Source organism: Oryza glaberrima, chromosome 7 (genome assembly GCF_000147395.1).
Source record: "Oryza glaberrima chromosome 7, OglaRS2, whole genome shotgun sequence".
NCBI lineage: Eukaryota > Viridiplantae > Streptophyta > Magnoliopsida > Poales > Poaceae > Oryza > Oryza glaberrima.
This window is the reverse complement of record NC_068332.1, coordinates 2386534-2410191: the sequence shown is the minus strand read 5'-3', so window position 1 is coordinate 2410191 and position 23658 is coordinate 2386534. Positions and strand designations below refer to the sequence as shown.

Sequence of the window (23658 nt, the reverse complement as noted above, 5' to 3'; positions counted from 1 at the left end):
AAAGTATTAAAGTCTAATAACAAAACAAATTATATAATCCACCTGTAAATTGCGAGACGAATCTATTAAGCCTAATTAATTCGTCATTAGCAAATATTTACTGTAGCACCACATTGTCAAATCATTGCGTAATTAGACTCAAAAGATTCGTATTGTAATTCACATGCAAACTGTGCAATTGTTTTTTTGGTCCACATTTAATGCTCCATGCATGTGTCCTAACAATTGATGTGACGAAATTTTTGAAAGTTTGAAGGAAAATTGTTCTTCGAACTTCCAAAAATTTTTGGCACACGAACTAAACAAGGCCGTAGCTGCTTAATTGGTGACACCAGAGAATACGACTACAAGGCTTTTTGCAGTTAATTAGTTTGGTGGTGGGTGGACGTACTGTAACTTTTGCAACTGGTAATACGTAGTGACCACAGCTCCGAACGATGACAAATTGGCAACTCCATACTCTGGCGCCATGGCGCTCTTGCTCTGTCTGATATTCGATCTTGAGCGTCGCCCAACACAAGACAAGCGGCGATCCATGGCAGACGACGCTGCCCACAGAAGATGCATATGGAGGCCACAACATGCAGTCCACAGAGAGCAAATTATGTGCTCGATCGAACTCGATGGCGAAAGCAACCCTCAAGGTCTGCATACGATGGATCTGAGGATGGAAATTAACAGCACTCTCTCTAGTCGAGCGAAGCGGGTGAGGATCATCTGTCATAATGACATTATTATTATAATTACTAATATATATTACTCCGTCCCAGAAAAAACGAACTCCTACGTGTGTCCAAATTTGTAGGTAGGATTGGTCCTTTTTAAGACGGAGAAGGTATGTTCTATTATTTTATCCCACACGTTAGTATTTATAATAATAGTATCACTATGGTAGAAGACGTGAACCGGATCGAATTAGCGGATGCCAGTGCCACGTAAGTATTCGGGAGCATCTTATCCGAGAGGTATCTGTCTCTCTCGCCATGCTACTCCTTGGCTGGCCGCCGCGGTAGCAGGCACAGCACACAGGTGTTGCTAGTCTAGTCTCGGCGTCCGCATGCAGAGCGGTTAAAGAGACAAAGCGAAGCCGCGCCTCCATATTCCATGATGCTGGCTCTGCTGTCACCTTGAATAATCCTATAGCTTAGGCTTAGGCGGACAAACAGGGGAGAGTACTTTTTGGAAGATGAATTCAATTTATGTCATCATCAAAGAAAGAGGTATGGTATAAGGTGTCAGATCAATATATAGCATGTATACATATAATAACATGAGCTGCGAACGGCCCCTGCTTATTAGTAGAATAGCCAAACCATATATTTGTAAATAATAATAATAATAATAATTCATGCATGTTTTTAGCGATTTAAAAGAAGGAAAAAAGCTTTAAAAAATAAACTTCGACTAAAAACTCAAAATCAACTCCAAATTTAAGTTTGAAAGCTCAAATTTTAACTAATAAGAATAAGCATAAGCGAAAAACTAAGATGGGAACTTGATCCACAACACACAACGACATAATAATAATATATTAGTTTAAACACACCGCAGCATAATACAGTCTTTTAAACAGTAGTTCTTTTTCCTTCCCTACGATCACATCCCTCTGGGATCGATGCTGGGTGGTACTACTACTATTTAAGAACTTCGCGTCGATCTTACATAACAGACATTGCCCACATAAAAATTAGTACTCTTGGACTAACACCAAATGCACGATGCCTCATACAAACAGCGAACTGACCAATTGTTAAACTGTCTCCTCAGTCTTCACTGGCCGAGGCAATAACAAACACACATCCCAAGAAGCCAAACGCAAGGCCAGCACCACCAACCATAGACAACGCTGTAATCATAGGTAGCCTCTTGATAGTTCTTTCCATGTCTTGCCTTCCAGAAACAACCATGGTAAATGAATGAATTAGGATCACTCCATTTATACTTAAATCAAACATCAGGTTATTATTACATAGAGCACTTACAAGATTTCTTTTTCACGTTCACTTTTTTCATTCAGGACCACTCTACTTGCACGGCCATTTTTTTCGCCCTGCAATTCAACAAGATTACCAAATAAACCAACTTGACATGTAAACTAATTACTTAAACCATACACCGCAAACAGCCTAACAGAAAATCTTTGAAAGCACATAGTACTACCATCTTGAATAAAAAGATGAATTAGCTGTGCATGTTATTCATTTTAAGAAAGAATTACTCCTACAAGATTATATGGTGCATGCAATCCCTTCATGTAGCATAAATGCAACTATACTAACATAGAAGAAGCTAGTCAGTTATATGTAACTAAGAATGGCCAAAAAAAAAAAAGATCTCTAACATATATAAGTGCCCTCTTCCATATTTTCAAACCATGAGACCTAAACCAAATCAATAAATCATGGATATGGCAAAACACTAAGGTCTCCCAAGGTAGGAGTGAGGCCAGTACTTGTTTGACCAAGCTTTCCAGCCGCTTATACCCCTGTAAATCCAAAAACTTGGTCAAGAGCAATCCTAAATTATCGAGGCATGAATCCAGAGCAGGCTTATCACTCTTCGTCAACACCAACACCTCCAAAATATGCACCAAGGTCTAGCTCATAAACAGTACTTTCCCCCCAACCAACATTCAGATTGCCTTGTCACATCCACACGCCCTAATGTACGAAATAATATGAAGCTTCATCAATGAAATGCTGATGAATGAATGGTCCATGTTTCCATGAATTGTCTCGTTTTGCTACTTCGGTTTACCCATACAGCCATACCCTAAACCGGATTAGCCTCAATCAACCTCCGTCCTCGCTCATGATCATCTACTTCCCTTAACCGTAAAGAATCCTCTGTTCCCCATTGTCATGCTGCCTGCCGCTCCCCTTACTAAAGCTGATAGATCCAGCAGCAGAAACGACACCCTGAGCCAGATCAAGCAGCAGTATGGCAAGGGAAGAAGCGGTGGCTCAGATTCCATGTTTCACACTTGTATTTCTTTACTTATATTAAAATTAATAAGGTACAAAATAGTTCCAAACAGCATCCTAATTGGGTTTGCCAGAATAGCATCGACAGGCACAATATACATTTGCTAAGGCTAATCGCAAATATACAAAAACAGCGACGATTTCAGTAAAAAAAGTGAGGTGCGAGGGGAAATAAAGCACCGGCAGCTGGGGATTGCAATTATTTAAAGAGAATCGTGCGTGCAGTCTATTGATGATTATAGGATACGATTGCGATCGATCTACGATTCCACGTGAAAACATGGTACGCGCGGAGATGCATGACCTCGTCGTCTCGGATGCGCAGGAAATTAAGCACCACATGTAGCTACCACGGATGAGGAAGAGGTGGGGAATCAGACGACGGACCTGGGAGGAGCGGGAGAGAAGTCGAGGGCGACCAGGAACCATGCGGCGGCCCGCCGCCTGCTGGAGATCGGCGGCGGCGAGCCTCAGCTTCCCGGGCAAGTGGCGCAGCGCCATAGCACAGCGGATCGAGGGAAGGACGAATCGAAGAAGGCGAGGCGGCTAGGGTTTGGTTTGGTTTGTTTTGGGGTCGCTCTCTTCGAGGGTGAAAGTGTGTTGCTCCGTTTATCTCCTCTTCTTTATGCCAAGTGCAAGCTCCAAATCGTATCGGTCTCACGGGCCGGGCCGGGCCTCGGGTCGGTTGTACATGGCTTGTTACTGTATATGACCCCAGCGAGTTAAATATGACTCGCTATATGTTCCTTAGGATGAAATCCTCTACCAATTTATTGGTGGCTAAGTTACCAAAATTTTAGTAGAGCACATTTTGGTTTTAATCCAAAACAACCATTCATGTCTTTACTAGTATTACACGAAACTAATACATTCATATTAATAAAGTTAATTTTTATATAAATCTAAACATACACTTATTTAGATTCGTGTGCAAAGTAGATATATTCAATATCATCAACTGCAGCCGTCGTAATTCGTTGATTCCTCGGTGTGTGTATAACATTGTTTGTGTTGGCTGCAGCAACCAACCATCCGAATAGACGCAAAGCAAAGTTAGGATATTTTAAAGGCGTATTATTGCATTTGACGTACAACTCAGGCTTCTTTTTCCAGAAAGAAAAACATAATTTGATTTTGCAGTGTTGTTTTTCTTTTTCATAATGCGATTTCCACCAACATTCTCCTCTCAACTAATAACAACCCTCCACCATTTAATTTTTCCACCTACCTTCACTTCTTCTTAGGCCAACAAAAGCATATTGAGTGACTTTCTTCTACCTCAACATACTCCTTCCGTCCCAAAATATAACAACTTCTAGACTTTAAGATTTATCCCAAAATATAACAACTTCTCCACCAACATTCTCCTCTCAACCAATAACAACCCTCCACCATTCAATTTTTCCACCTAGTACCTCCACTACTCATCCAATCACAAACCTCCTCCGTTCATTTCTATATACTTTCTTAGGCCCTGTTTAGTTCCCACGCAAAAACTTTTCACCATGTCACATCGAATGTTTGGACACATGTATGGAGTATTAAATATAGACAAAAAAAAAACTAATTGCATAGATTATGTGTAAATTGCGAGACAAATCTTTTAAGCCTAATTGCATCATGATTTGACAATGTTGTGCTACAGTAAATATTTGCTAATGACGGATTAATTAGGCTTAATAAATTTATCTCGTGGTTTAGAGGTGGAATCTGTAATTTATAAAAATAAAATTAAAAACCATATTTTCTGGAGACACACGGACGAGCACCTTGGGTGCGCTCGATGCCGTGCGGCCCCGACCCCGTGCGCCCTCAACTCTGACGCCGCCACCTCTTCTTCACGACTTCACCCCCCTCAAGAAAACTCGCCACCACCCCGCCATTCTCCTCCGCGGAGCCGACGGAGGCGGCGCCGCGGCCGAGCCCTGTGCGACCGGCGGAGTAGACGGAGGCATGCGCTGGTGTGTTGAGACGGCGGAGGCAGCGGGGTCGCGGCGGAGCTCCACGCGGAGGACGCGGCCTCGTCCGAGGCGAGTGCGGCGTCGCCTGCGGCACGGAGGCTGGTGCGGCACGGAGACCGGAGGCCATCCGAGGCCCGTCCTGCCGGGCGTGCAGCTGCTTGAGGGCGGTGCACGAGGTAGCCTCCGCCGGGAACAGTGCCATGCATAATGTGGCAGTGCCATCCAAACGCACGCATGCCTGCTGGCTAGACGCATGCATGCCAGCGTGGGCGTGGGTTCATGCAAACGCATGCATGCCTGCTGGCCCGCAGGAGGCGGCAGCCAAGACGGGCGCGCGGTGGCGACGGTGCCGCACGTGGTTGGTGTGGTGCGAGCGGAGGCGATCCTGCACGGCGAGGCTGCCCGGCACGACCCCGCACGGCCCCGCACGGTTCCGCATAGTGCAGCGGCAGAGGTGTCGGGGACGCGGGGGCTGCCGAGGGCACGCGCAGGGTTGCTTCGGCCGGAGCCACACTAGCAGTGGGATATGCGTAGAAGGGGCTTCGGCAGCAGGGGTCACACGGAGGCGGCTAGTCGGTGCTTGAGGCGGATCCGACGGGGCCGTGTAACGCAGCGCCCCGCTTCGACCCGCGTGTGCGCCGCCGCGCAACCATCGCCTCGGCCGCGCCGTCGCGCTGCGCCGACGTCGCCCGGTCGCCGCGCCTCCCTTTCCATCCCCACCGCCGCCTCTCCCGCGCCGCTGTGCTGCGCCGACATCGCCCGGCCGCCACCCGCGCCGTCACGCGCCAGCCGTCTCCCTCTCGGGCGCGCGCACATATGAGAGGGGAACAAGAAAGTCGAGAAGCGAGAGGAAAGAATAAGGAGGAGAGAGAGATACCGACATGTGGGACCCACATGGGCCCCATCGACACATAGACGCCACCGTGGCATGCCACGTCAGCGGATGGAGCGGCTCGGAGCCTGTTTGGATCTATATGACACCCAAGACAAGTTTGGGGACCCAAAAATGAATTTTGAGAGTTCAGGGACCTAGATGACATACCGCGTAAGTTTAGGGACCGCTGGTGCACTTCACTCATATTTAATTAATCGTGTGCTAATTATCGATCGTGTTTTCATCATCTTAGCCGTCCCGTCTAAGCTAAACGATGCCTACAGGTCTGAGTCAAATGAGCCTAAAGCCCACGTCTTTTTTTTTTTCTCTTACGCTGTTACGCATTATATAATATCAAGATCTTATATTTATACACTAGAGTATACTTGCCAAGTTTCTAAACGGTAATTTTTCAGAAGCTTTATTAGAAAACTTCTACTATAAAACAAAACTCTACACTTTTATAATTGTTAATGTATACTGTTTTGTACCTTTAAATATTGTTTCTTTTCGAATAAGATACCTCTAATATCACTGCAAATCGGATAATTCATCGTCCATTATATTCATCCGTTCAGCTGAAAAAAGTTGTGCCTTTCCTAAAAAAGTCTATGAAATTATTAGATTTACAAGCAGCCTTGAAATTTGAATATATTTTTTTTCAAACCAGATTCCTATAAAAACCAGAGAAAAAAAATATTGTTTCAAACGAGCCCACGATCGACCAGGGATTGATGAAGATTAGGCAAGGCATAGATGAGATCGGAGCACTGATGATGCATGTACAGCGGTTGCATCACTTCGTGGAGTGCGTAGTGGAAGGGAGGGAGTCCTTTTTCTTTTCCCCTTTGACGCCGTTTAGTTCCGTTTGCTGGCTTACTTGTGCTTCCTTCCAGAGCCCGAGTCTGGTCATCGGTGTCTGTTCCCTTTCCTTAATGGGCAAGCTGACCCGTGCCGTCGTGCCCAGATGCTGCTGGGTAGCTAGGTCCCGCATGCCCAGAGGCTAGTACCTTGCTTTACGCTGTTTGAATTCCAGGCAACTCTAGTATAGTCATGTCTGTCAACTACTATTACTCCTCTAGTAATCCATTGCGTGAACACAATATGGCTACAGCCTCCGGGGCCGGTCCTATGATTCCGAGGATCTTAAGTGAACTCATCACGATGGGCCCTCTAAGTTATATATAAAATTTTATGGTATATATAGATTCTAATTTTACTTGTAAAATAAAAACAAATATATTCATATATTAAATTTAACATGTCTGATAATTATCAAGAAATAAAGTCGACCAAAATAACAATATATTTGTAACTTGGAATTAATATCATTATTCATTAACTTAATGAAGAATAGAACCACATCATATCCATTGCTTTCCATGAAAAGATACTTCTTCGGGCATTTCTTGATGCAAAATTATCAAGAACGGATTAAGATCAATAGTGTCCAAGATATTCTTCTCGATTGAGCACATAGCCAAGCCATTTAACCTTTCTTGCGACATAGTTGATCTCAGATAGTTCTTCGAAACTTCAATTTTGAGAAACTTCTTTTAGCTGAAGCTACCGTCACAGGTACAGTTAAGAGAATTCAATAGGCAACAAAAACATTTGGATAGCAATTTGCATCCATAATAAACATCAGAATCTCAGGTGTGGACATCGAAGAATCTGGCAAACTCATTTGCAACACATTTAATTCTGAATAAAAATCATTGATCTTAACATCGGATGAGGTACTAGACTACTAGTATTAGGTATTGGCCCCTATCATCATGGGCCCCCGGCGGTTGCCTCGGCTGCATAGGGCCAGGGCTGGCCCTGACTGCCTCTCGAGAAAAGTTGAGCCTAGAGCATGGCTATTTAGTAAAAATTAGAGAACTACAGTATATTTGTATTTACTCCAACAAACTTTCCATCACATTCTCCAATCTGGAGTAATAGTTATCCCAATCCCAACATGTTAGTCTCTCTTTACTTCTCTTGTCCTTCCCTCTGTATTTTTCCCCTCGCCCATTGTCTTCTCTCTCCAACCAGGGGAGTGAGATTCATGTGGTGGCCCAGCGGAGCGGTGAGCTCGACGATCCGGATGACCTCGACGGAGAGGGCGCGACAGTCGACGCGTAGGACGAACTCGGTAGCGAGGAAAAAGGGGCGGTAGTCGGCGTGGAGGATGAGCTCGACGGCGGATCCATGTAGCAGACGACGACGTGGGCAGGAGGCAGGGGATGGGGAGCTCCTTCGCTGGACGTAGCTGGCGACAGAGGATGGACAACAGCGACCCCCAACCTAGATGCTTGCTGCAATGGAGGAGGAGGATGTGCGTCGGCGAGGAGGCGACGGAGATGGAAATCAGCAGCATATGCGATGGAGACTACTGGAAATCAGCAGCGGACGTACAGTGGCAACGTGAAGAGGGGACCCTGGCGCCTGGCGCTTGCTAGCGATCTTGGCTCCCAATCTTTGACAGCGGTGGCGCGAAGTTATGGATCTTCAACAACTGCGACGCGAGAGGAGTGCAACAGAGAGGGAGCGCTGGTGCGAAGAGGGGTGGAAAAGAAAAGGACGGCGACACAGAGGGAGAGTGAGTGAGGGGACGGGGAAAGAGGGGGTTTGGAGGGTGGTGGGGCCCACGTTTGGCAAGTTTTGTTAGCTAGGAGATGAGTTTGGCTAGTCGGATGGCTTAGCCATCCGTTTGGCAAGTCTGTTGGAGACTACATTTTTATTAAAATTGTCACATTTTGGTTTAGATAGTCGAATACCAACTCTGTTGGAGATGCTCTTTAAGGCTGTGTTTGTAACTCTTCTAAATTTTTAATTTTTTACAGAATTTTGAAAATAAACCAGAATTTTGATTTCCTTCCATATTTTCAAAATGCACATTAATTATGCAACTCTCAATTGGTCATCATGCCAAGTGCATTAATATCATACATCTTATTACTTATTCAATCCAATGTTAGGTTAGAAGCTTATGGGCAAAATTCTTATCTTTTTTGAAAGTTTTCTCTCTATGATTAAGCCATAAATAATAAAATAACAGCCACGACATCCTCACAAAATATACCAGTTTTGTAAGTGTCCTCTAGCTATAGCACGTTTTTATAATGCCCAATAACGAAATAAATAGCCATGTAGCAAAATTAGCCATTTATCCATCGGTAGACCATAAAATTGCCTCTAACAATATTGATTTCTTGAACACCAGGTAGATATTATTGAATTGAGAAACTCGAAAGGATACCCCTCCTCCTCAAAGAATATATAACAAAATACATTCAAACTACATATTTGTGACATCAAACTAAACAGCTAGCCCTTGTGCCCACTCTCACCGGCCTCATGAAAATTTTAGGGAGAGTGGGAATAATTAGTTAATCCTTTCCAGCAACTTTAAATCAGGTCAGCCACACGAACATTGTACCACTAGTATTACCAAGGGCTTTCTGAAAAATAAAAAAGAAAGAAAGAAAGTATACAAGGGCTAAGCGCGCGCTTGTAACCCACTACGGTAGAAAAGAAAAGGGCAAAAGTGTAATTAAAAAGGGTTGTCGCTACTCGCTACCACTGCACCGTGCGCCAGGCTAGGGTATGGTCGTATGGATCGGTCGAACCGTACGTTTGCGTTGCGTGCGAGGTCCAGTGGTGAACGCAGTATACATACGATCGGTGCATGGCGCGCGGCTTAGGTGCAATGCAACCAGTAGTCGCCTAGTCGGTCGGACTTGCATGGTGGGTCCCATCCCTGGAGGGAATGAGTAGACGAATCAGCTGGCTAACGCCGTTTAGGCACGGTTTGGTTTCCGTCTTCTCCTGCAACCGCAAGTCTGCAACCGCCTGAGGGGATCAACAGCTAAAAGCAAAAGCAAAAGAAACACGTCCTTATTCCTCTCTCTCTCACTCTCGGAGCACACGAGCACGAGCCGCGGCTGGTGTGAGATGGTGAGTCTAACTAGGGTTTGATCGATCCCATCCCTTCCCCCCATCCACCTATCGCCGCCGCCTCCGACCTCGCCATGCCCCGCTCCGTCGTCGTCTAGGGTTAGCTCGATCGCTAGCTCCACCACAACCAGCTACAACCGCGCGCTCCCGACGACGGAACATGATCCGCCTTCGCGCCGCCGCCAAGGCTGCCGCGTCGCTGGCCCGCGGGCGCACCACCATCGCCACCGATGGGGCCGCTGGCTGGTCGTCACACCTCCGTGCTGTCTGTCACCAACCGCTCTGAGCTGCTGCGCCAGGGGCAGGGGGCGACGACACGGGAGGCCGCGTCGCTCGCCGCCATCCAGGACGACACCAGAGCGGTGGCCGCGGTGAACGCCGTGCTCTTCTCCAAGGACGTCGCCGTCGCCAAGGAGACGGGCTGGCGCCGGGACGCCAAGATCGCCGTCCGCGGGCGCGGCCACGGCAACCCACCGCGCGCTCTCGTCGTCCGTCCGCTCCCGTTGCTGCCCCCTTCTCCGTTCCTCCGCAACAGGGGCATCTCGTCACTCCCCTCCAACCAGAAAGACCAAGGTCTCAAAGAGCTGCTCGATTCTCATGGAGGTGGACCAGGCGACAGCAGCGCCATGAACGGCATCGCCTACAAGCACATCAATGACGACGCCGACAAAGCCAAGATGGCTGACGGCGCCGGCCTCCAGGACGCGACCGATGTCGACAAGTTCGGTACCGGAGTGGGAGGTGCGGGCAGCCAGGATGTCGAGGGCGCGGGCGACCAGGACAAGGCCAAGAATGTCGCCGCGGTGGTCATCGATGGCACGAGTGACGTCGACAAGGCCAAGGATGTTGCCGGGGTGGTCGTTGAGGGCGACGCCGACAAGGCCGACGACCGCGCGCCCGGTGCTCGCCGCCGTCGGAGGACGAAACCTCGCGATGAACGTCTTCTCCAAAGGATTCTTCTCTACGCCAGGAACATCTCTGGCAAACTCGACGACTTGTGTTCTCGTCCGAGGTGAGAAACCATTCATCTAATCATCTCTGTAGCTAGATCAACACTGTTGTATGAGCTGTTTAAAATCAATCAATTTGTTCATCTTTTTTGTTAAGAGTATATTTTATTTTGGGCCTTCTTTACTAACCAAAATTTTACACCGGACTACTTATAGGTTCATATTTTCACATAACACTGCATATAGTAACATTCTTTAACACTTTGGACCGGGGTTCACAAAGGGCAAGCAACAAATATCATATTGCTTGATTGATTATCTTAAATTGTTGATTTAATTTTTGAATGACTTAATTACCTGTCACTCTAAAGAATTGACTCTAATTAGGGGTGCGACGAGCTACTTCACTATTTTTAGTCTGAGTATTCATCAAGTTAAGTGCCCTCAATTGTCATGTGGTGACTGATTTGTGGAAGTTTATATGTACTTCCTTCGTTCCACAATCTTATCTAAGATAAGATTAGATCTATCCCAAGGCTATGAATTTGGACATAGAGCATGTCTAAATTTATAGTCCTATGATAAGCCTAATCATATCCTAGATTGTTATGTTTGAGACGGAGTTAGTACTAATTAATGAAACCCTATTTGTTTGGTAGGATCTATTGTTATGTATAGTTTTTTTTGCGCTAGGATATGTATAGCTGTAAATTCTTATCGAAAGTGTAAAGAATGGTACTATATGTGGTGTTTATGTGAAATATATGTTAGGCCCTAGTATATTGTGAAACTTCAGTTATTAAAAGTGATCTAAACTGAAATTTAATCTTTTTATTATGTGGTTAGTATGCACAGTATGTACCAATCATTAGTTTCTGTTAGTGCATACATGTGTTCTTTTTAATGAAAGTTAAGAATAATCAATGTTTGTCATTTGGAAATTTTAGGACCGGAGCTGCAGACATGGATAAAATCAAGGTCATGATGAATCAACTTCGTTGGAGTATACCTTTTACAACTGGACTAGGCCTCCTTGTTGGAGTTGTTGTGACAGTTGTACTGGCGATCAAGTTCGGAATTCCCTTCGTGATTGACAAGTTCGCGCAAGAGTTGGGTATGGTGCTTCAATCAATTGATGCAGAAGACGTGAAAATGGTTATAGACACCTTTACCAACCTCATTCTGGAGAACGTCTGGGCTTTTCTGGTTGGGAAGATCCCATACTTTGGACGCTCCAAGTGATCTATATGAGAGGATGTGAGGCTTATTTCTTTCTCTAAGACTTGATTAGAAGAACAGTGGTTTAATTTATGCCTGAGTGCGTGCATGCATGCTCTGTTTGATGTGGATGTATAATCTGGATTCAAAGATTAGCTGCGGGCGTTGGATGTATGCTAGTCTGGGTTTAGTTGTCTGTTTAATCTCGGGCTGAAGCAATTTGCAGCTCATTCTAGCTCCAATATAACACCTGCCAATTTTGTTGTTGATTGTCCAAGTTTGCAATGTCAGTAGTACATTTATGTCCGTGAACAGTAATAGTGGCTATGAATAGAATCACTCATAAGCTGTGTTAATTGACTAGTCACACGTTTTAATTAATAACCCGAGTTCCATTAATAGTTTCAGTCGTAAAAGATTTATCACAGATAAAAGGAAAAACTCATAGTTGTTGTGAGACCGAGAGGGTGAGTGCCCAAAATTTTTAATTTTTTTACTTATTAATTACACAAATGATCATTCTTTTAACGACTACACTTAAATGATCATAAAAGTTTAGAGAAAAAAAAATCGACTAGCATAGGTTTTAGTAACAACATTGTATCAGCACGAACGTTGAAGTAATTGTTTCGTAAAAAAAACTGAATTTTTAAGAGAATAGAATATTTTATATGAACTCGGTTCATAACTTGATACAATAAGAAATTACTTAAACAGATCCAAACAACACAAACAATTTATCATCCGTATCCGCTTCACTTCTCACATCTAAAGCCCAACACAAAAATTTCCAAAAAAAACAAAAAAAGACACAATTGGACTTGTTCGGCTGCTAGGTTGCGGTTGCGCCGCAGCCGGCATAAACAGTACCATACTCACTGTGCGCAGCCGCAGCTGCAGCCCTCGCAGTCGGCCTACCGAACTATCATATTGTTCTCGCTAATGCCAATGGGCATATGGGCTCATCGGGTGTGCGGCCCTGTCGGAACACACCCCAGCGGGGATGGCCCCTTTGCCATCCCTACGCTAACCCGCTTCACTTCTCCCATCCCAAGCCCAAGATAAGAATTTCCCTAAAAAAAAAACAAAAAACGCCATGTTCTCGCTACTCAGCCGTGCGCTCTGCGCCGCCTCCTCCTCGCCGGCGGCGCCGCGGGGGAGATCTCTTCTCGCCGCGCTGCTCTCCCCGTCGGCTAGCCCTCTCGACCCATGCCGGGGCCCTGCTGCGCCGGAGCCACCGAGGCGGCGGGCGTTCCATGGCTCGCCGAGCCCCCTGGGGTTCAGGTCCACACCGGCGTCGTGGTCCAGCCCGGAGGCGGGGGCGGCCGTCGGTGGGGACGACGGGCTGGAGGTCGCGAGGCTGGGGATCTCGCCGTGGATCGTGGAGAGGCTCGCCGCACGGGGCATCACCAGGCTCTTCCCCATCCAGGTAGCCGGCTTGCTGCTCGCTAATTGGAAACTTATTATGGCTTGCTTGATTTGGTCCGGTTTTGGCATGAAGGAGTAGATTCACGGATGAAATGCTTGGCTCCAGATGAGATGCTGGCATTTTTAGGTTTGGAATCGCTAGAACTGTGCGTGTGCTACTGATTTTCTTTTAGTTTAGTTGAATTAGCAGCATAGTTTCCTGATGGAAATGATGAATGGGCCATTCTTAGTTGTGCTACATCACAGCTGTATAGTTGTAGATATCCTATACACTGAGAAGCTAGTACTGTATTTTGTGTACCACTGTTGAATTGTTTGCAATGTTCAACAAGAGAATGTCTATTGTATAATTTGATTTTGGCAGCAAATTCGAATTCAAATGAATAGGATGTTGCTTTGAACCATCAACTGGAAATTTGATTGGCATTCTTCTGGTGCCTTTTTTTTAGAGTACACTTGTGCTTATTGTTATACACAATGAATCACAGAATGAGGTTCTTCCTGAGCCAAGTTCTTTAATCTTCAGATGTAAAATTTTAAATTCAAAATATTAGAAGAAAAAAGAAGGGAATCATAAGTTATTTGCATATTTGGACACTGTGTTCCACTGGAATCTGGTCACATTTGGTGTCTCAGCAATGCAGCAGTTATGGAACAAGCCTATTTATATGTTCATCTCATTCCAGATTGTGCTTTTTCTACAGTTCTGTCATATTTACATTTCATTGTCGTGTGCTACTGATTTCTTTTAGTTTAGTTGAATTATCAGCATAGTTGTGTGATGGAGTGAGGAAAGGGCCATTCTTAGTTTTGCTACATTAGGTTGTATAGTAGTACATACCCTATTCACTTAGCTGCTGGCTCTCTATTCCGTGTCCCACTGTTGAATTGTATACAAGTTTGGGCAAGAGAAAGAATGACTATTGTGTAGTTTGATTTTGGCACAAATTCGAATTCAAATCTTCCCTGCAAAAAATTCAATAGGATGTTCTTTGAACCGTCAACTCAAAATTTGATGGACATTCTTCTGGTGCCCTTGTTTTAGTACACTTCCTGTGCTTGTGCTTATTTGGTACTAGATGCCCACTAAAGATTGAACCTGTTTTTCAGCTCAATAAGTTTTCTTGGTTCCAAAATCCTAAATCTGTCCTAGAAATTTTCAAGTTAGAAAGATTTTCCACAGTTGAATAGTAGTCCAAAAGGCCAAAGTGCACATTGGACTTCTGTTAACTGCACTTAGAAGCTAGTAGAACATTTGCTACATTTTGCTGTGGTGTAAAAAAAAAACACAAGTTAAGCATCGAGACAAAGGTTTAATACAAGTAAACAATATGAGTACCAAACAGTGTGGATACTTCACATTGATGCTGTGCAACCAGCTGTTTGCTGTAAACTAAATCATTGCACAGTACAGGACATTAACTGTTTAAAAATTGAAAAGTTAATGATCCATGAAGAGTCCTAGATGCAAATATGCTGCATTTTGATCGACTTATCCCGCTTCTAAGTGTTAAATAACGTTCTCACAGTTAATTGTTTCAAATGAAGCCAAGATAACATTGCCATATAAGAACAGATGACTGATGGACCAAAACGCCTTGTCACCCAAATTGTAAGCCATAATAGAAGCATATGGTATTTTCTCCATATAAATTCCATACAAAAATTAAATAGGATCATGAATTTAAAAACCAACACATGGAGTCCCCACCAATATCTCTCATGAACAGAGGACAGGCTTGCTGTGGATCTATCATGGTAGACTCCATAACACCGCCTTCCTCAGTAGAAACTGAGGTTTGATTGATTAGGCCCGTTTTCAACATGAACGAGTAGAGTGGCTGATGAAATTCTTTCCCCTAGATGAGATGCTGGTGTCGTTAGCTTTGGAAGTGCTAGAACTGTAGAGTTATCAGTCGTGTGCTGCTGAATCGTTAGATTTAGTTGAATAGTGGCACAGTTTTGTCATGAAAACTAGGAATTTGCCATTCTTAGTTTTGCACATAGGAGCTGTATAGTTGTACTTACACGATGCTGAGCTGCTGGTAATGTATTTTGCATCGTACTGTTCAACTGTTTGCAAGTTTGGACAAGAGAAAGAATGTCTAATTTATTTTGGCAGCAAATTCGATAAATCAATAGGACTTTGCTTCAAACCATCAACAGAAAATTTGATGGACTGTATTGTACCTTATTTGGGGTGGTGTATACTCGTGCTTATTTAGTCTGCACTATAAACGAGGTCTAGTGATTCTGAATTTCTGACCAGGTCAAGTTCTTTCATCTAGAGATGTAGATCCAAAATATTAAAAGGGGAAAAAAGAATTACAAGTTATTGTGGTCCTTGAGTTCCACCAGAATCTGGGCAGATCATTTGTATTCTTGGCAATGCAGAGGTTATAGAGTAGATCTATCATTTATGTCATCTCAATCTAGAATGTGTTTTTCCCTACAATTTATCTAATTTGCAATATGATTTGCTTGGTGCTCTTGTCACTCTACTTTATTTTTCTTTTTTTTGCTTTTTTATGTAGTGATGTGTTTTATCTTTCTCTGTCCAGAGGGCTGTCCTTGATCCAGCAATGCAAGGCAAAGATATGATTGGACGTGCAAGAACTGGAACTGGGAAAACGTTGGCTTTTGGTATTCCTATCATGGACAGGATTCTTCGTCACAATGAGAAGAATGGGTTGGTTTCACTTTCTCACCTGGAATTTGTTTTATGTAATTATCGGACAGATAGAATTTATTGTGATAATGGTATAGTTTGGTGCATGCAGGAGTGGTAGAAATCCTTTAGCCATAATTCTCGCACCTACTAGAGAACTTGCTAGACAAGTTGAGAAGGAATTTAAGGAATCTGCTCCTTTGGACTCTCTTTGTGTCTATGGAGGTGTTCCCATCAGTCATCAAATGAGAGCTCTTAATTATGGTGTTGATGTTGTGGTTGGAACACCAGGTCGAATTATTGATCTTTTAAGAAGAGGTGTTTTAAACCTTTCTGAGATCCAATTCGTGGTTCTGGATGAAGCTGACCAGATGTTGGCTGTGGGTTTTGATGAAGATGTTGAGGTGATCATGGAGAATTTGCCACAGAACCGTCAAAGTATGTTGTTCTCTGCAACAATGCCCAGTTGGATTAGAAAAATCACAAGCAAGTACTTGAAAGATCCAATCATTATTGACCTAGTGAGTGCCTTTCTCTTATTTTCACCTGTGAATTCTTATCTTGTTTGTCCTGGTGTGGTGTATCTTCTTTTTTTTTTCTTTTTTTTTTTTTGCGGGAAGTTCATCCCTATTGTATTGATATAGTTTTCTTAGGGCCTTGTCACATTTGTATACAAATATATTTAGGTGCAAACGGTATGCTGACTTAGTTGCTTCATTATGATGTGCCATGGTAAATTGAAGGGATATTACTCCTGGATAAGGAGTAGCATAACATAATGTGGAGTTCATATTGATATAAGAAATGATGGGGTGGGCACATCTGTAGGTTAGAAACATTTGTTGAATTGTTTGATTAACTCTGGAAATAGTACTTGGACTTTATCACAGTTTTTCTGAGAAGAGCAACAGGATTGTTAAGATAATTCTGACATTTTACATTGTTTCCTAAGGTTGGTGACGAGGACCAGAAATTACCTGAAGGAATCTCTCTTTATTCAATTGCCTCTGAGCACTATGGGAAGCCATCAATTCTTGGTCCATTGATCAAAGTGAGCACTCTTCTGAATGTATGATGTGTTTTATAGTTTGCACCGTTAACGACTCTTTTCTCTACACTTCCACAGGAGCATGCTAATGGTGGAAAATGTATTGTGTTTACTCAAACTAAACGAGAGGCAGATAGATTAGCATATGCTATGGGCAGGAGCTATGCATGTCAGGCGCTTCATGGGGATATTTCACAGAATCAGAGAGAAAGGACACTATCAGGATTTCGAGATGGCCGCTTTAATATCCTAGTAGCAACCGATGTTGCTGCTCGTGGATTAGACATACCCAATGTTGATCTTGTAAGTAGCCTGATGTGTTTCTTTAATGGAAATTTTTGGAAAAGTATGATTAATCTAGCTGTTTGACGTTCATATCGGTTAACTTAAAAAATAATCTTCCGCATGCTTGTTCAGGTTATACATTACGAACTCCCAAACACCTCGGAGTTATTTGTTCACAGATCTGGACGAACTGCACGAGCAGGGAAGAAAGGAAGTGCAATTTTAATATACACAAATGATCAAGCTAGAGCTGTAAGGATCATTGAGCAAGATATAGGATGCAAATTCACAGAGGTAAAAACAGTTCCAAAACTGTGCATGTTGAATCCTAATGATATCATTTTTGCAGCTGAGATAAAAATATGTTTGCTTATTTTTGCTTTACCGTGTGTAGCTTCCAAAGATTGCAGTTGCAGATGAGGCCTCAGACATGTTTAATGTTGTGAGAGACAATCGCTCTAGATTAGCTGGAAGCCCAAGAACCGGTGGCTCCTCTTTCGGACGAGGAGGCTATGGTGGTTTTGGAGAAGGCCGTTCCCGGGGCTTTGGTGATTTTGATGGCTTTGGCAGTTCCCCTGATCGTGGTGGGAGATCACGCGATGCTGGTTCAAGATATGGCAGTGGGTTTGGAGATTTTAGACGACCCTCCAATGCCTTTGGCAGGTCTAGTTCCAAGCAGCCTGATGGATTCGGATTTGGTGACTTTGGAGAAGGCAATTTCAGTAGAAATGGCAACAGACGCTCTAGGAGTTTTGATGATTCAGGTTCGACACGGTACAGCAGACGCCCTAATGGTTTTGGAACATCAGATTTCGGCAGATCAGGCGGGTTCGATGATTCCAACTGATCACAGGACTCCGGTTTGTATAGTTTTGAGGTTTTTGACCTTCAATCTTCTTTTCTATGTCATGAATGAGATCACCAATCGCTTTTTCTGGCGCTTGGTCTAAGTAGTCTGTTGTTGTAGCCAAATAAGTAGCCTTGCTTGTGTATTAGGTTTGTTCCAAAATATGTAATGTATATACTCTAGCCTGTACCTTTTGGTTATGCACTCTCTCAACAAAGTGTAAGAAAATTCTGAAAATGAGGAACCTTTCATTATTTATGTCCATGTACTCCCTGTTGAATTGCACTTTGACCCCTATCATCTCGTTTGGTGGTACTTTGGCATCCAAACATCTTATTGTGATTGGGAATGGTATATGTTTCAGCTTCAACCACGTACATGTTGTTTCTCTGTATGCTTCTAAACTGCGGCAGATGTTTTTTTTTTTTTGAACTTGCGGCAGATGAAGTTAGCAAATAGTAAGACAATCCACATTTTTGTTTCATACTCCCTCCGTTTTTTTATTTTTTTAATATATAACATCGTTAACTTTTAAAATGCATTTAACTATTCGTCTTATTAAAAAGTATTATGTAATATTTGCACAAAAATTTTGAATACGATTAATAGTTAAACGTTTGTGAAAAAGTCAACAACGTCATATATTAAAAAAACGGAGGTAATGCGTACCAACTATAGTAAAAAAAAAAGGGAAAAAAACTGGTTAAAAAAATGTAGAAGTGCCGCTGAAAATTCAGCCACTGGAATTTCACATGATCCTAGTCGTACTTTCTACCAGCATTTGCAGCAGCTGTGAAATGGCGCTCAAATTCTTCCGCTAGAAAAGTAAACTGGGCCCAAATGCCAAGTCAGCGAAGCTCCGACCCCCTGGGCCTCCGTCCTCTCCAAAAAGCGCAGCCGGAAAAGCGCACGACGGCGACGGCCGGAGTGGATGGGGATTCGAGCGTGTGTGTGAGAGAGAGATTGAGAGGAGGATAAGGTGGCCACGGCGACGACATGGCCGCCCACCACTGTTCAACCCGCCAAGTGGCCTCCTCCTCCTCCAACCCATCCAATCCCCGAGACCAACCCACACACATGCCCGATTCCCCCCAAATCCACCACCCGCCGCCACCGCCGCCGCCGCCGCCCACCGATCCCGCCGCGTCCACGACACCGAATGCCCCACGCAACTCGCAGGTATTCCCACCACTTGAAATGCTCTCTCCCCTCCCGCGCCATTTCCAGCAATTCTCGTCGGAGATTGACTTTTTTTTTTTGTTGTTTGGTTTGGGGGTTGTGGAGGTGGCGGCGCCGGTGCAGGTGAAGCCGAGGATGATAATCAAGGGGATGCTGGGGAGGTACGAGAGGTGGAACCCCGTGCACCCGACGGTGGGCACGTTCTGGGGGATCGGGCTGGGGCTCGGGTGCGGGGTTGGGTGGGGGCCTGGGTTCGGGCCCGAGGTCATCGGCTACGTCGGCGCCGGCTGCGGCGTCGGGTTCAGCGTCGGCGTCACGCTCGCCGGCGTCGGCGTCGGCTTGCCGCAGCACGGCCTCATCAGGAACCAGTACCACAGCGGTATATTGCCACTCTCTTGCTCTTTGCTCATATGTGATGGTGATGGTGATGCCTTTCTCTTCTTCTGCAGTTTCAGTTTTCGATTGCGTCGTTTGCCATGCCATGTTTGATTAATTGTCTCCTCTAATCCATAGCAATTGAGTTAGTATTGGAAGTGGTTTGTTATTGATATGTTGAGTTAGTATTGGAAATTATTTGTTATTGATAATTGAGACTAAATACCAGAGGGTGATATTTGTCTCCTCGAATCCATGTAGTAGTTGAGTTGGTAGTGGAAGTGATTTGTTATCTATAACTGTATATAGGTGAGATAAATATCACTGGCTAGTGTTCTTTTTATCCAGTGATATTACTTCATTGTGTTCCTGCAGAATATACGCTGTTTCACTGCACTGCAGTTGGTGGATCTCGGAAATTAATGGAGTTTTAACTTGTTCAGTAATAGTAAATCAATTAATGTTCATGTGGGAATAAAAATGAAAATGAAAGCAACTACCCGTTTGTGTGAAAAAAAGATCAGTATGTCCAATAGCATGCACCGTTGTGTTGGATCTCTATTTCAATGATGCTCTTTCCCTGTTGTTATAAGGGATCCCCTGCAACCTGGCAACCCATGTGATTGCTGCGACATGATTTAGCAATCTAACCATATGCATGTAGTCCTGTTCAGATGTTAGATCATAAGTGATTTTACCATCAAACGCGCTACTGCAGTGCCATCAAATGCAATGCAGACATAGCAGTTCAGCAATAACACTCCTCTACTAAACTTACATAGTTTTATTTCTCCTCCTGCCAGTTAGCCAACCTTAGTTATGTCTATTATTGCAAGGTACCAACTACATTCTCCACTTTTGGATAACAGAATTTCCTCCCGTTTGTAGGTTTCGCAAGCAATATCCCTTTCGAATCAGCTAGGTTTTACACCTTTACCATCATCAGAGGCTTGGTCTGGGATGCCATCAGTTATGCGAGCCAGGTAGCGGCTGTGAGGAAAGAATCTCGACAAAGGCTCCTAAACTTTCATGAAAACCCTCAGATTTCAGGAGGCGTTAACCTGCCCAAGTTGGGGAAGGGCGTGTCAAGCAGCATCCAATCCACTATGGAGTGTATAAAAGCCTTCAAAGATCAGCATTGGCCTCCATAAAGTAACTAAGGATGGATTGTGTAAGTTAGAAACCCATGGCACGCTTACTCTAAGATGAAGATATCTTCGGTATTAGTTAGTGTTTCCAACTTATTATGGGGAAATTATTCCAATTTCCAGCTGAGGAAAATGGTTAGCCTGTAACCTAGCAAATCATAGATGTAGTATCTAATTATTTTTGTAAATATAACAATGTTATTAATTCAAATATTTTGCTACAATCTGGCATTATGAAATAAAATTACACTAATATTGTACTCTATGCATATGTATATATGTACCCTAATGTTTTTTATTGGATAACTGTGTAAGTGTGATTCTGTGATGCCAAAGCTCGTATTAAATTCTGGAAGGCACACTGCAAAGAGGCTGAAGGCTGTACATGAGGACATGTAACGTCAAAGCATGTATTCCTGCACCATTGGACAGTAATAACTTGATTTTTTGGATATTTGGAAGCCAGAAAAAATGGTAACTACTGTTGACTATCTGATATTGTCGGTATAATCCAGGTGAAAAAGATATTTGCTGCCCGAATACCAAAGATATTTGCTGCCCGAATACCTACTCGACTTACTTGATCAGTTACTGAAAGTGAATGTGGTTTCAGATATGTTCACCAAATTAACTACCATAGAAGGCTAATGGAGCACTGTGCCATGTGGTGGTCCTACAAACAATGTCTGGTTAGTTCTGATTTTTCTACTCAAAGATGTATTTGTTCTTTACCGAACTTTTGAGATTCTTGGATCTTTTTGTTTTCATTGAAACGCTTTTGTCCCGTTGCTAAAGACATCTTAGCACCTTGGCCATTTCATAACTTGGGGTAGTCACTCCTCATTGATCAAATGACAAAGCAGCACAAAATGCAGGCATCATGCTACATTCATCCAATATAGGTGATTACATGAAAATGACACATTGCTAGAACGGTTGCCTAAACCTTGTATTTCTTTCTTGTCATGTAGGGCATGAGCAAAGGAAGACTGTATCTAAAGTTTGTTTACTAGCTCCCATGCATGCTGTTGGGGTTGGAATTTTGTGCTCAACTCTAGCTTGATTCTCCTAACTACTTATATTGTCATATTGTACCGAAAGGAAAAAACAGCTAACCAACAATAGCAATAGCAATAGCAATGCTGAATTCTGAAATATACAATTCTGACATGCATGACGCTATGTGTGTGTCAATATTCTTCTCATCAGCCCTTTGCCATATGCTCTCTTCCAATCTAGCTAGCTGTGGACTCACTGTGGCGATGCTTTTTTGTAGCAATTTTTTCTTTGTTAATCTCTGAATCAAGTTAATTAATCTGCAAGGGTTAACTAATGGAGCTCTGCTGAATGGTTTCGTGCGACATGTGGGGCGTGCTGGCCAGCTGCAGGGTAGTCCAGCAGACCAACATGATGGTGACCAGGGGTGGTCTCAGGTCAGTAATGTCCAAGAGAAAAAACATCCATGGCCACTTGGCCAGCCATTTATTGATCTGGTCCCTGCTTTTCAACATATATATGCTGTACTTCCTCTCCAATATATTTTGCTGGTCCCCATACACCAACAATGCTTTGCATGACAAATTAATCTGGAGGTATATGATATATTGATGATATATAGTCCTGCATTCTCGATTGAAAAACTGGGTGTTAAGAGAGTATATTATTAACCAAATGTATATTTCTATATGTTAGCAAGGTTGATGGATCATTATGTGTTGTTGCAGACAGGCAGGGAGAGGGAGGGGGTAGCTGGGCTGGGCAGCGTGTCGCCGTGATGTCTGAAGATGATTCAGAAACGATGCGGTTGCAGCTGCAGCGAGAGCAGAGTAAAAACTGGTACACAGTATCGGTGTACGATTGCAGTTGGCATGCATGCAGAAACCGACAGGGAGGAAAACGGCGACGGGAGCCGGACAAACACAAGCAGCTAAGCTAAGCTACCACTCGCTCTCATCTGCATTCTGCATTGCATCATATTCATGCTGATTTCATATCTATCGATCGATATGTATGATATGATTCTTGCAGCATCGATCGAGATCATGCATGCATATGATCAGATGCAATGCCTGCCGGCCACTTGCCTTCTGCACGAGCGCCGGCGAATCTCCCGGCCGGCCGGCCGGCGACCACCACCACCGTGTGCGCATGCATGCTACTCGAGTACGTGATCTCTCCACTACACTGCATCTGCGTGACTGCATTGATCGATCGAACAAAAGTGTGGCCTCGTGCATGTACTCTAGCTCTCAACTTCTAGCGAAGACATCTACTGGGAAGTCTGGAATGATGCATGTATAAACTGGCCCACGCACCACATATCTCATGAATATATCTATATATCCAACATCATATAGGTAATTAATTAGAAGATTACCAAGCATAAATTAAGTGCTTCCTTATGTCATAAAATGTTTAATGTTTAGGACAAGATTTAGCCAAACTTCAACACTTTGACTATCAATTAATTGTATGTTAGAATCTAATGAGTTTATGATATTATGATCGGTACTACTTTTGAAGGCACATCAATACATGCATGTCGTTTTTCTTGTTTTATACTGAACATTAATTTGAAAGTTATCCTAAACGCCAAATATTTCTAGCTAGAGGAAGTAATACAAGTATGCTAATTAAAAAAATGTTCCATATCTCTACAACATTGAAAATGGAGTTCCGTCCATACCCACCCCTACCCACACAAAAAAACATCAACCGTTCAAAAGCCAAATTAACTTCAGTAAACAA

At 43.6% G+C, this 23658-nt stretch overlaps 4 protein-coding genes across 4 annotated transcripts; 3 read left to right on the top strand and 1 right to left on the bottom strand.

Moving 5' to 3' along the window:
• Nucleotides 1–1518: 1518 nt before the first annotated feature.
• Nucleotides 1519–3588, bottom strand: LOC127778866 (uncharacterized). The gene is made up of 3 exons (XM_052305507.1): nt 3372–3588; nt 1983–2050; nt 1519–1890 (listed from the first exon to the last, which is right to left on the bottom strand). The coding sequence occupies exons 1-3, from the start codon at nt 3483–3485 to the stop codon at nt 1764–1766; spliced, it is 309 nt and encodes a 102-aa protein (XP_052161467.1). The 5' UTR covers nt 3486–3588; the 3' UTR covers nt 1519–1763.
• Nucleotides 3589–9701: 6113 nt separating this feature from the next.
• LOC127780138 (uncharacterized) lies at nt 9702–12236 on the top strand. Its single transcript, XM_052307097.1, has 2 exons — nt 9702–10776; nt 11662–12236. The coding sequence occupies exons 1-2, from the start codon at nt 9995–9997 to the stop codon at nt 11954–11956; spliced, it is 1077 nt and encodes a 358-aa protein (XP_052163057.1). The 5' UTR covers nt 9702–9994; the 3' UTR covers nt 11957–12236.
• Nucleotides 12237–12980: 744 nt separating this feature from the next.
• Nucleotides 12981–18472, top strand: LOC127780653 (DEAD-box ATP-dependent RNA helicase 53). The gene is made up of 7 exons (XM_052307587.1): nt 12981–13361; nt 15922–16049; nt 16141–16549; nt 16981–17079; nt 17155–17379; nt 17494–17655; nt 17756–18472. Exons 1-7 carry the CDS (start codon nt 13029–13031, stop codon nt 18206–18208), a joined length of 1809 nt encoding a protein of 602 aa, XP_052163547.1. The 5' UTR covers nt 12981–13028; the 3' UTR covers nt 18209–18472.
• Nucleotides 18473–19055: 583 nt separating this feature from the next.
• On the top strand, nt 19056–21134 carry LOC127780937 (cadmium-induced protein AS8). The gene is made up of 3 exons (XM_052307931.1): nt 19056–19387; nt 19493–19766; nt 20651–21134. Exons 1-3 carry the CDS (start codon nt 19205–19207, stop codon nt 20911–20913), a joined length of 720 nt encoding a protein of 239 aa, XP_052163891.1. The 5' UTR covers nt 19056–19204; the 3' UTR covers nt 20914–21134.
• Nucleotides 21135–23658: the final 2524 nt, after the last annotated feature.